The following is a 12000-nucleotide window of genomic DNA, read 5'->3' on the forward strand; positions in this document are numbered from 1 at the left end:
CTGATAATTATAAGGATGGTATTTCCTGTATGATATAAGTATTGATTTCTCTTTCCAATCTTTCTTCTTTCTTGTCCTCCTGATGTACCAGACATATTCCCCACAACTTCTCCCCCCCCCCCCCCAAAAAAAAAAAAAAAAAACTCCCCCAACCCTTTTCACATCAAGTGGTTGAAGCAATTTTCTGTTTCTTGTATGGGGGATAATGAGAGAAACACCAAACACTATCATAGGACAGGAAAAAAAAATGACACTAATGCTTCTTAGAAATGAGTACCTATTTTAAAATTTAAAACCTTTACTAAATGTGGACTTAACATAGAAAAGGAAAAGGAAAAAAAAAGTTTACCCTCACCATAGATTGAAGGTTCTACTAAACTTTATAGCATGTCTTAGGCACCATTTGATAACGTTATGTTTCTGTTGTTTCTGCGTTTTCTTGTTCCTAGAAACAGAGAAACAACCTAAAAAGCGCTTGATAAAGTTGTTCCGTTTCACCCATTTCTAGAAACGTAAATCAAAATTTATGCCTATTTACAATTTTAGAAACGACTTTGACGAAACAAGTCGGACTTGTTTCGTCATTTCTAGAAACAAATTTGAAAGAAAAAAAAAAAGGCTGTTGTGCCCAATAAATCTCTCAACTATTTAAACCTAAAAAGAGGCAACCGAACCCTCTCTCCCTTCTGGGCATCCGATGATACTGTTGGGATTTTTAGTGGCATTATGTCTGCAAAAAACGTTTCGAGAAACAGGTTTATCAAACACCAAAAAAATCGTTTTTGTTTCTGGAAACGTGAAAAGCTGTTTCTGCTGTTTCTAGACACAGAAACAGCAGAAACATTATCAAACGGTGCCTTAGTTGCATGCTGTCTAGAGGAAATTTGAAGTGTTCACTGGACTTGTATCTAAGTGTAGGAGCATGAAGTATATCAGTGTAGGAGCATGAATTAGATAAAAAACAAATATGTACCTAATGAAAGGCTGGAGAATCTAAATAGGTTATGACTTCAGGTGGTCATGGGCGCATTGCTATATGTTGTACGGATTTGATGGTTTTAACATAAGAGCTTTCATTTTGATAGAAAGGGAAAGTAGTTTAACTGGGTGTGCAACTAACTCGGAACATGATCAAACAATGCATGACACTCTATATAAGTAAAACAACAAAGCAAAATCACTATCATTTTAACTTGTTATGCTTAAATTTTAATAACTGGATTCAGCTTTCTTACATCATATGAGATTTAAATATCACGTCTTAGACAGCTTGAACTCTAATATGGGTGTTTTTGTTTTATTTTTATCAGGTCAGGGAATCTAGTTAATGGGAATCCTGGATTTACTAGTGGGGATGAGACGGTATGTTCAGGAAATAGTTCATGCAATGTTGTCGTGTTGTAAATGATGGTTTTTAACATGCCTGTTGTGGATTTTTTGCCTGCTCTTAGCTTCCTATATTCATGTCCATTCTATCTTCAAAGAGAAAGTGTCTTTGTAGGTGCCATACCACTCCCTCTCATGGTGCAAAACATGGCTGGGGTCTAAAGTGAACATAACGAGGGCTCCGCAGGTACCTTTCTAAAGTAGAAAATAATCATCAATAGATTGCATGTATACATATGCATTATATACATAATTACATATGTCCAAATGAAAAGTTCAAAGTTCTTATGACTCCAACACAGACGTTCTTGAAAGCTTTAGGTTCTAGATATTGGATGATTCATGATTGTGATAGCAACATTGATTAGTGCAGAGAATACTATGCTACTACAATAACATCGAGTTAAGGTTAGCAATAGAGATGTAATGAAAACCGTTGCAGTAGTTAATTAAAGTAAAAAAAGGCTAGAAGCTGTTGAGTTTGAACTGCTAGTCTGTCTTGATACCCACTCGGGAAGCATATAATCTATTCTGATGCATGTGGGCCAAAGTAAGGAACGAGAAGGTAAACTAGGCTTGGAGGCGAAAAAGTTTGTAGTAAGGATAGCTATTGGCAGGGTCAGACCCAAGAATTTATCTTTGTGGGGAGGAGGGGGGGGGGGGGCAGGTTTAACTAGTTAATTGTTTGGTTCAGGATCTGGTTCAAGGCCTGTTCAGGTTTGATGGGGACTCAGTTCTACTATTATCTAAAGTTGATATGGATTTTCAAATATCTTCGACATCCCCTTTGCTCCCCGATGTAGACCAGGAGAATTCCACCACAAGCATTTACACTGGGACAAGCCCAAATCCAAGTCTAATGGGTTAAATATGTAGCCTAATGGGTTATAGGGGTCATAGGCTGGGAATTTTTATGTTTTCTTTTGTAATGGGCTTATTTTCACAGCCCATATATGAGGGATAAGTGGCCTATATGGATATAAGTATAAGTAGTTAGTTGCATCCAGTCCTCTAAGGTTGTGAAGTCTTGGGAATGTTAGTAGGTTAGTTTCATTGTTAGTTGTGAATGACTTCGAAATTGTAAAATTCGTTAAATATTTTGGAAAGAGTCCCAGTTTAAGTCATTGGAAATGTACAAGCCATTAAGTCTAGGAGGAAGTTCCAATGAGGGCCTAGAAGACTAGAACCCTCCCAACCTCTCTATAAATAGAGCTGTCTGTAGGCATTTGAAATCAGATTTTGAATGAAATTGAGTTTATACAATTAGTTAATGAGGCAGCTAGGCTACAGGAAGGGCCTGATGGCTTCTAGAAAGTTAAAAAAAGAAAGGGAAAGGGAAAGGGAAAGATCAATTCAGAGCAGGCTGGTCAAAAGTCTGATCGTATCACCTCGTTGCAAAAGCGATTGATTGAGTCCTCTTATGGAATAGTATCTCTAGGGATTGGTTTTGTTTTTAGTTAGGTCTTTTTCTCTTGCAAATGGATTCGCCATAGGTTGGGGGAATTGCCTAATTTTGTCGGTGGCTTTGGCTTACGAGGCCAATTTTTCTTGTATTGTTCTTTTTTTTTTCTTTTCTTTTCTTTTTTTATTTTTTAATACAATGACCTATTTAGCGGGGAAAAAAAAGTTTCTGCAATTCTTTTGTGAGAAACAGAGCTGCAGTGAGATTCTGTTCCTGGTGAGAGGCTGGGTGGTTGGTCAGATTCTAGCCTAGGCTTGGGGTGAGACTTTTCAACTCATATACTCCTATCCTATTTCCTTCTTTCTACTACATATGCTCGTAAGGGCCTGTGAAAAGTTGAGTCCCCAAGACCCCCCCCCCAACTCTGCCCTTGCCTCTTGGATATTGGAATATTTGGGTTTAATGAAATTAAGAATAATGGAAGAAGAAAACAGGTTATATTATGGGACTGCAAATAGAATCTGTGAACAATCACCATACACGAGGGAACATAATTAAAAAGAATAGGAAGAGATAGGGAAAACAATATTGTCTGAGAATTTTTTTTCTAGGAATTCGCTTCAACAAGAACAAATCTTGTCTCAGATACCATCTGCTTGGCTAGTTGCCTTTTTTTTTTGGGGTGGGGGCATTTCTGGCTTGTTGCTTTACTGACCTTTAGATAGGCATGCCGTGACAAAGGCTAACCACCCAATTCAAATCCTTATTAGTCAATACTTTGCTTACCTAACAAGAAATTTCTTCCTACTTGGACTCTTCACTCAATTCTGAGTAATTAGAATAAAGAATAAGTTTGTTGAAACAAACCCTAAACTAAATTCTAAAATGCTATAACAGTTCACAGAACTAGAGAGTTATATTTTTTAAAATTCTTTCAATGTTTTTCTGTTAAATTCTAAATTGTGGATTCATTGAATACATGTTCTAAAATATTTGGAACTTGCTTTGTCGCTTGTAGAAGTCCAATTTATGTCCTTCATTCTTTTTAATTTGGATTTTTGCCAGGAAGAATGATACCATTGTATTAGAATTTAGCCTTTTCCTTAATTCTTCTCTGAAAAATTGCAGTCTGAGCATGATGGATCTGATGTACAAGTGCACCTGAATGTAGAGCATCATCATGATGCAGATGTAGTTCCCAACATGACAAGGGCTCCTCGGGTTAAGTATGTAACCTATTATGAAGATTCTGAAAGTAATCCAGGAAAAAGGACAGCAGTTTGGGAGATTGATAAAGGTATGGTGACAGTAGTCTATGTCTACATTAACATATTCATGAAACACCGGATTACTTCTACATCAAGAGAATCTCTCTGAGTGCTCACTCCCAAGCAGTAGGCATCAATGTCATTCTTGATATCTAAATTAGGCTCCATTAATACTAATTGGTACTTAATTCATTTCAAGAGTGAGTGAAAAATGTGACTGCTCTTAACGTTCTGGCAAAGATCCTCCACTTTAGAAGTTTGATACAGTGGTAACCCATGGGACTTTTATGGCAACATCCAAATAATTTTTTACCTTTGCATTGCATGCTATTACTTTATTGTTAGCATTATGGAAATTTTTCTTGGTCCACACAAGCTATGTGGAGTGAGAAGAATAATAAATGGTCCCAGATGGAAAGAACCAATTTGGGGTAAATGGGCCAAAGATAACCCTTCCTACCTTATCAACTATGGTTGAGCTTCAGCTTACCCTCCTAATTTAGAACTAGAGTTAGGTTCAAAAACAATTTTCAGCCTATTAAAAAAAAATTTAAACCCAAAGCCCTAGGATCCAAGTAGAGTTGGATTTAATTAGGGGAGAAAAATGTTGTTGTCTAGGTCTAGAAGAGGGTTGGAATGAAAGTGAAAATTAGGGTTTATAGTGAAATAAGATTGATTAGGGTTTATAAAGTGAGGTGTTTGTCAGGTCGAGTGAGGGTTTTATAGCTTGTAATAGGTCCTGTTGTGGACAAACAAGAAATAGAGATTAAGTATCTAACTATCCTAATGGCTAGGGTGTTAATATATGTACCCTATGTACTGTTGGGGTACATACATGGTTCAAGAACTCAGTGTTTCGCAGGTTTCGGCCGTATCCCCAAGGATTGAAACGAAGTCTAAAAGTCATAGGTTTCGACCATGTTTCGACAAAATTTCCCATGTTTCGACCGAAAAATGGAAAATTTTGAGCAAACCAACTAGTTCGACTTGAACCAGGTCCTATATAAGTTAGTTTGAAAAGAAACCCAAGCCTTCTTTAGCAGAGTCCGACCCTCTCTTCTTAGTTTTTTCTCCTAGGAGTGGGAAATTTGGGAAAACAGTGGAGATTTTCATTTTCTTGCCTAACAAAATTGAATCTAAGGGTGATTCTTACTTCATCTACGTAAGAAAGACATCTTAAACCTAAAAGGTAAGTCCCGACTTCCCCAAAAATCATTTTTTTTTAATAGAATATACTTGTAAATAGAGTAGAATTATGTAAATTTTTTATATGTTACTTAGGAGGACCCGATCTATACATTCATGGTGGCCGATTTTTTTTTTGCATGTTAATGCTTCTTTTTTCTGTTTTTGAAAATGCATTTACCTATAACATATTTCAGTCAACAACTCAGCGTAGTGATTATCGAACCTTTGGTTCACCACACAAGTATGACTCTTCTTCTTCTTCTTCTTTCTTTTTTTTTTAATTTTTTTTTATGAAACTAATGATGTGAATGTGTTAGAAATGTCTAAAATGGGATGTACACAAAAAATAAGGAAAAAAAAAACACTGTTTGGGGGTAGAAACCTAAGTTTCCACCAAACTGGGAAAAAATGCTTGGTTTCCTCGAAATTTCCCAGGTTTCGACCTAAATTTCGGTCTCCCCAAGGGTCAAAACCGATACCTTGAACCTTGGGTATATATTATTTATGTGTACATAATAATATAATAGGGCGAATGTCCCCATCATATTATGTCTTGGGCAGCAAGCTAGGTTGATTTAGTTAGTTGCTTTTGGTTTATTTATTTGTTACCTAGTTAGACTATGGGTAGGATTTCTGTCCTTTCACTGTTATGTTATTTAGTTCTACATATAGTACAATGGGGGAACTGCGAGTCTGGATTCTCTACCCACGTGGGGTGTGTCTCACATGGGGAATCACCAATGAAATGGAATCTCCACCCTAACTAGCACAGCTATAAATAAGGGAGATTCCATTCATTGGTGCTCCCCATGTGGGTAGAGAAGCCGGACTCGGGGACTGCCTAGTCTAACAATTGCTATTCTTCCCAGGCAGTCTTTCTTTCTTCTTCTTCTCCAAATTCTCATTGCTGTTAATGGTTTTAGGTTTTGGTATTATCACATGGTATCGGAGTTTCTTTAAGGTGGTACTCTATTTTCTCTGCGCTTTCTTTTCAGAATTGATTGGCTGTTCTGATGGATCCTGCCATCTGGTGTAGCCAACAGAACGCCTTGCGTAGTGAAGGAGTGTGTTAATTAAGGCACGAGGGGCTGCAACAGTGGATCGTAGACAAAGACTATCACTACCGGAGATGATCTGAGAATCCAGAGATCAGCGCTGATTCCATTTATGTAATATCAGAACTTAGACTAGGAAACCAAAATATGAAATTCTGATTTGGAGGGTGACTAGGATAGGGAGTCTAACCAAGTCTCAACTGCAGGAACTTTTAATCAAAGAACAACCAATAACAGCAACACAAAGTAAACTCAGATTTAAAAATCAGATCTGAAACCAAGTCTGCCAAGTCCATGAATCAAGGATTTCTGAAACTAGAATGGGACTAGCTAAATAGGGTAGCTAGGGTACAGAAAATTTAACCCAAAAGTCACTCAACACACATATCAGACTTCAGATAATCAGAGGTAAGCAGGTCCAATTAACTGGTCTCTGTTCAGGTCTGAAAACAGAATCGCTAGCACTACAGGACAGAATTATGGTGATTTCATATATCTTACAAACCACTGATCGGAATAGGCTCCAGTGTGGATCAAGTTCTTCCCTAGGTGAGAGGGATCTCTGATCAAAATTTCAGACCAAACGGACAGGGAGGACAGAATCTGAGAATTCTTCACAGAACTCTCTATAGATGGACAGAACAGGCAAGGGAATGGAACTTAAATACCTGTGAAGCAGAGCAGCAGTTTGACCCCTTGAATACTCAAGAATGGATGAGAAAAATAGCTCGAAGAAGAAGAAGAAGAACACTTGAAAGGAACCTCTTGGGCTTCACACCGCAAAGAGTCAATTGGAGCAAACACCAATTCCATCAGCCTTGATCAAACACATGGCAACCCTTCATGAAGAAGACACTAGCAACAGCCATTAATTTTTTTATTAAAATCATCCTTTTTTTAGGAGCCTCCTCCTCTTTATTTATAATGTTGATAGGGGAGGGAATTACAAAATAAAAGGTTCCTCAAAAAAGAAACCAATATTCTCCTAATACAATAGTTACTAAAAACTGAAATTAGAAACTAGTTGAAAATGGAAACTAACTACTGATGACTTAACTCCTAAGGAAACAAATATAACTTAAATTAAACCCAATTAAAAAAGAAACTAATGAAAAAGGAAACAAATCAGTGAATCCCGTATGTAACTTTAAAACCCCTAGTTTAGGCCCATAAAAGTGACCTATTACACTCAAAACACATGGGATCAAAGGCCCAACATGTATGGAACCCAACCTTAGGCTTATTTCTAATAAAACAAGCCTATTTTGGTGATTAATCTGCATCATCTCCTTGATCAAAATTCATTCAAAAGAGATTATAGTTATAGGTAAGTTGTACATAATGCAAGTGGAATAATACCCTTATACTGGAGGGTATTAGATACAACACTTGTACACCAAAATGTATCAGATAAAAAAACTAACCCTCATATTTACAGTGAAATTCCATCAATTTGTTCGGGAATTTTTTCCCCATCCTACACCCATATCTAATGAAGCCAATATTGCCAGAGGTAATTCCAAATATGGCCAGTATGAATCATAGTATAGAATTGCTGGCTGCATGATCAGATGCTCCCACATCAAGTTTGCATTGTTGCTACAGCTTTATGTGCTTATGAATTGTATAGGCTTTTGGTCCTGGGAGGGGCAATTTGCATTCCACATACAAAGATTGGCTTCCATGTAATCTGCTTATTAATAAGTACAAAGTTTTGTTTTCTTTATTGGTTCTTGCACATACAATTGGGGTTTCTCACTTAAGTTGCATCATCTTCCTGTAGCAAGCCACAGAAACATTGTCCGATCTCCAGTTCTAATGCGAGAGTTGTGGCTCCAAATGTGGCATGATATTCATGCTGATGCTGGATCAAAATTCGTAACAAAAGGTGAATGGTTTTTTCTTATTTTTATCTACTATTACTCAATTTATTTCACAAGTCTAATAGATATTGAACAGCTAAACGTGGACCCTTGAGGGATGATGATTGTTATTGGGATTATGGAAAAGCTCGGTGCGCCTGGCCTGAGTATTGTGAATATAGGTGTGTTCCTTTCCAATTTTCAGGGTTATTTTATTTTATTTTATTATTATTTTTTTTTTTATCTAAGACATTAGAGAACCATTTTCGCTGACTATATGGTGGTCCAGGTATACTTTCGGAGATGTTCACCTTGGACAGAGTTGCAGGTTAAAGAATTCTTCGTTTGATCTCTTCTTGCATTATATGTAGATCATAAGGTATATCTCTGTTTTTCCTTTTCCCCTCCTTCCTGTATCACTATCTTGGCAGTAATCACTTCATACATGCACTGGGAAAATAGGTGAACACTTTGAAATGAAGTTAAATCAAATTCTTCCTCATGAATGGCCTACCAAATGGAAAAGTGAAAAAGATTATAAAGTATCTGATTGGAAAAAGAAAAGTGAAGTGATGCAGTACAGGCTTGATAGCCTACGAGACCCTGCAGGTTATGGGTCTGTGGAAGTAAAACCATGGATAAACTACAGTTGCTAGGGGAAGCAAGAGGGCCAACTTGATTAAGAGATTTAAGAGTGAGATTTGAATGGTGTACTATGAGCCTACACACACGTGACCAAGGAGTATTGCCAACCAATGCCCTGGCCCCCTGGGGCTCCTCTTCGGTCATAAACCCAAGCTTGCTGATCCTCTGGTATTTTACAGAAATGAAAAAGAACCATGTCTTTTCAGGTTCCTGGTAATTAGTCAGCGAGATGCTACATGCTTGCGAAAGGGATGGGAAACCATACATTTAAGGGTTTTTTTCTTTCCTTTTTTTTTTTTTTTTTTTTGGGGGGGGGGGGGGTGGGGGGGTGGGGGTTAGTGTTGGGGTGGGAGGTGGGTGGTTTCAGACCACAGACTGGTGCCCAAAACTCATCTTCACCTGCTTGAGACTAGGCACCAATCCATTGGCCTATCTGGGAAAGAAAAATAAAATGGGGCATTTGAGTTATTCATATTTACAGGATTATGATGGTTTTATACAAATTTTCTTAATAAAATATGTTGATGTTTAGACTGCGGGTATGAAGTGCATCTGTGTCTGCATTCCTTGCCTCTACTCTTCTATCCTTAGTTGGTTTTGCCATATACGCTTTTTTTTTCTTCTCAATTCCCACTTGATCAATGCCATTCCTAATCTGAATCGCTTAGTATCAATCTACTCTTTTCAGATATGTTTAGCAAGTCAAAGAACTAGTCTACTCTGTAGGGCAACCTGAATCAGAGAGACCTTGTAAGATAAACATTGAATGTAGATAAACATTGAATGTAGACCTTGATCTAAATTGTAGTAAGAGATTTGATTAAGAAAGATATCACCGTCTTGATATTTTACCCTTTTTTTTTTCCAGGGATCTCAGATGTAAACTAGTTTCACCATCTGACTTATGGTGTTGACACCCCCCCCACATGTTGCTTTCTGAAGCCAGTTTTGCACGGTCTGACAATTTTTTTTCCCTACGCTAATCAACACCTTCTACCGTAGATATATAGCATAAACTGGAAACATGAAAGAGGGTAATCTCTTTGAAGGTAGATGTTGGTTCCCCAAATTTATTGGTTCATTACCTCAAAAATGAGTACGGGGGAAAGGTAGTTGTCACATTTAAATTGGTTTGCTGTTGTGTTCTAGAACTTCTACTTTATTTTATTGGAAATGTAATAAAACAGTTTAGTCATGAAAAAGCTATGAATGGTGCTTTACACGAGCATCTCGACTTCCAGCTGTTACTCTTCAATTTTACGTTTTTGCAAATTCCAACATCCTTAAGAGTAGTTTGAATGGTGTAAAAATAATGAAAAGTTAAAGAGCTGCGTTGGCGGGGGTTGTAAGTTTAGAAAATATCCCAGCTCTGATGGAAATGCCTACACCTATTGATCGCCAGTTTCTGCCAAATCAGACATTTCTGTGTTGTCTGGGAAATATGCCATTAAAAAGGAAAGTTTTGGGAAATATCACAAATGGTTTTAATGGTAAAGGTTTTTATTTTATTTTATGCAAATTGGGCATGTGTGATATTCATGGATCAATTTGAAGGAGCGTGTTATAATGATGGATTATTATCTAAAGGGTTTAAAATGGCATTATATGGTTTGAAGAAATCTCCAAAGACTTGGTTTGGTTAGTTTCTCAAAGCTATGATAGTAATTGGCTTTGCTCAAAGTAATGTTGATCAAATTAAAAGGCCATGTTTTTCCTTCACATACTGTGAAGGGCACAGTGGAATCTCTTCGGTCAATAGCAATTAAGGTGCTTTAATGACATTTAGTAATAGTGAAAGATATTTCGGACCTCCAACATATGAAAATAGGAGGACAGGTAAATATGATGGTAGATTGGTAGATGAATCCTTTCCAAGAAGACTTTTCTCCTACGTTTAACTCTGCTCTGTTTTTTTTTCATAAGTAAATTTTGGATCATGCCATAAAAAACGTACATTGTTTACCATGATAGTTACCAAAAACAAATTTGAGATGGTCTATAGCTAATTTGACTGCTGCTGCTGAGAGGATATCCTATATATTTACAAGCATTAGAATTATCAAATGAACCTCCACGTGGCTGAAATGTCCTTATCTGATACCAGCACAGCTTGGTTTGGGATATGTTCACGGTTCACCTTACCCAAACATCTTATAGATGGATTTTCCTAAAGGTGTCTATTGATTATGCTGAGTCGGTTCAATTTTTGTTGGGCTGAATAGGTTTTGGTCTGTTGCTAGGCTAACCCAGCTAACCCAAAACCAAACTGTTACGAAAGTTTGGGCCTGGTTTGGTCCCTTTTCTGTTATCAGCCTGTAATCAAGATACTATCGGGTTCGGTCCATTCCTGTTGTGATTTTACATGTATATATAAGGAAATTAATGGAAAATTATGGGTTTTTCAGGTTTATTGGGTTGGTTCATTTGTGTTTTTGGTCGGTGCATTCAATTGGTCTGATTTGGTTTAGGTTTCTACCATCTTCATAAAACCCTTATCTGAAATTAATCCAATTGGCTTTGTTTGGTTGTAAGGGGAATGCAAATTTTTATGTAAAGTGGAATTTTTTTCCCAGAAAAAATAAATTTAGATGTTTGATTGCAAGGGAAATATATTTTATATGTGAAAAAAATTTCACTTAACCATTAAAATTTCTCATTTTATTTTCCCACCAAAATAGGAAGAAATAAAAAAAACCCTACTCTCACAATCTCTCCTACTCTCGCGACTCTCATCCCACTCATGACTCTCAACGATCTCTCACTCTCACACAACTCAATTAGGTTTGTTTTGACCAAAAGACTTTTGGAATGGGCCTTTCAATCATTATCACTTGTGATCTATTACTATTTTCTTTGTGATCATCTTTTACATTATTTTAAATATTTATTCATGCTACATTCATTTGATATATAGAATGAAATGGTTTATTTTGGTTAATGATAAAACATAGTATCTGATGACATTTGGTTTGATTTGGTACAGACCTTGAATGACCTGATTCACATAACCAATATAAATTTTGAGGAGCTAGGTGGGTTCTTGATTGAAAAGTACTCTCCACCCCCCCCCCCCCCCCACACACACAATCTCTTTTGAGGAGTTTGGTTGGATTATTAGTTTTTTAAAATTTTACATCAATTTTACATCCAACCAAACAACTATGGTAAATTAATTTCACTTCACTTATGTTGCA

General features: G+C 36.9%; 1 protein-coding gene across 3 annotated transcripts in view; it reads left to right on the forward strand.

Annotated features, from left to right (window-relative positions):
* Positions 1 to 10046, forward strand: part of LOC122088084 (phospholipid--sterol O-acyltransferase) — a 94522-nt gene extending 84476 nt beyond the window's left edge. The window contains exons 10-17 of one of the 3 annotated variants that reach the window (XR_006142968.1): positions 1311 to 1362; positions 1502 to 1573; positions 3917 to 4085; positions 8083 to 8187; positions 8259 to 8343; positions 8451 to 8540; positions 9495 to 9556; positions 9675 to 10046. Coding sequence is in view for 2 of the 3 variants with exons in the window: in XM_042657228.1 (XP_042513162.1) it covers positions 1311 to 1362; positions 1502 to 1573; positions 3917 to 4085; positions 8083 to 8187; positions 8259 to 8343; positions 8451 to 8532 (565 nt within the window). In the remaining variant the exon portion in view is untranslated. Of the gene's footprint in view, positions 1 to 1310; positions 1363 to 1501; positions 1574 to 3916; positions 4086 to 8082; positions 8188 to 8258; positions 8344 to 8450; positions 8541 to 8623; positions 9073 to 9494; positions 9557 to 9674 lie in introns of those variants that run through there. The other 2 variants (XM_042657228.1, XM_042657229.1) reach the window with 2 other exon arrangements.
* Positions 10047 to 12000: the final 1954 nt, after the last annotated feature.

The sequence above is a fragment of the Macadamia integrifolia genome, chromosome 9 (genome assembly GCF_013358625.1).
Source record: "Macadamia integrifolia cultivar HAES 741 chromosome 9, SCU_Mint_v3, whole genome shotgun sequence".
In the NCBI taxonomy this organism is placed as follows: Eukaryota; Viridiplantae; Streptophyta; class Magnoliopsida; order Proteales; family Proteaceae; genus Macadamia; species Macadamia integrifolia.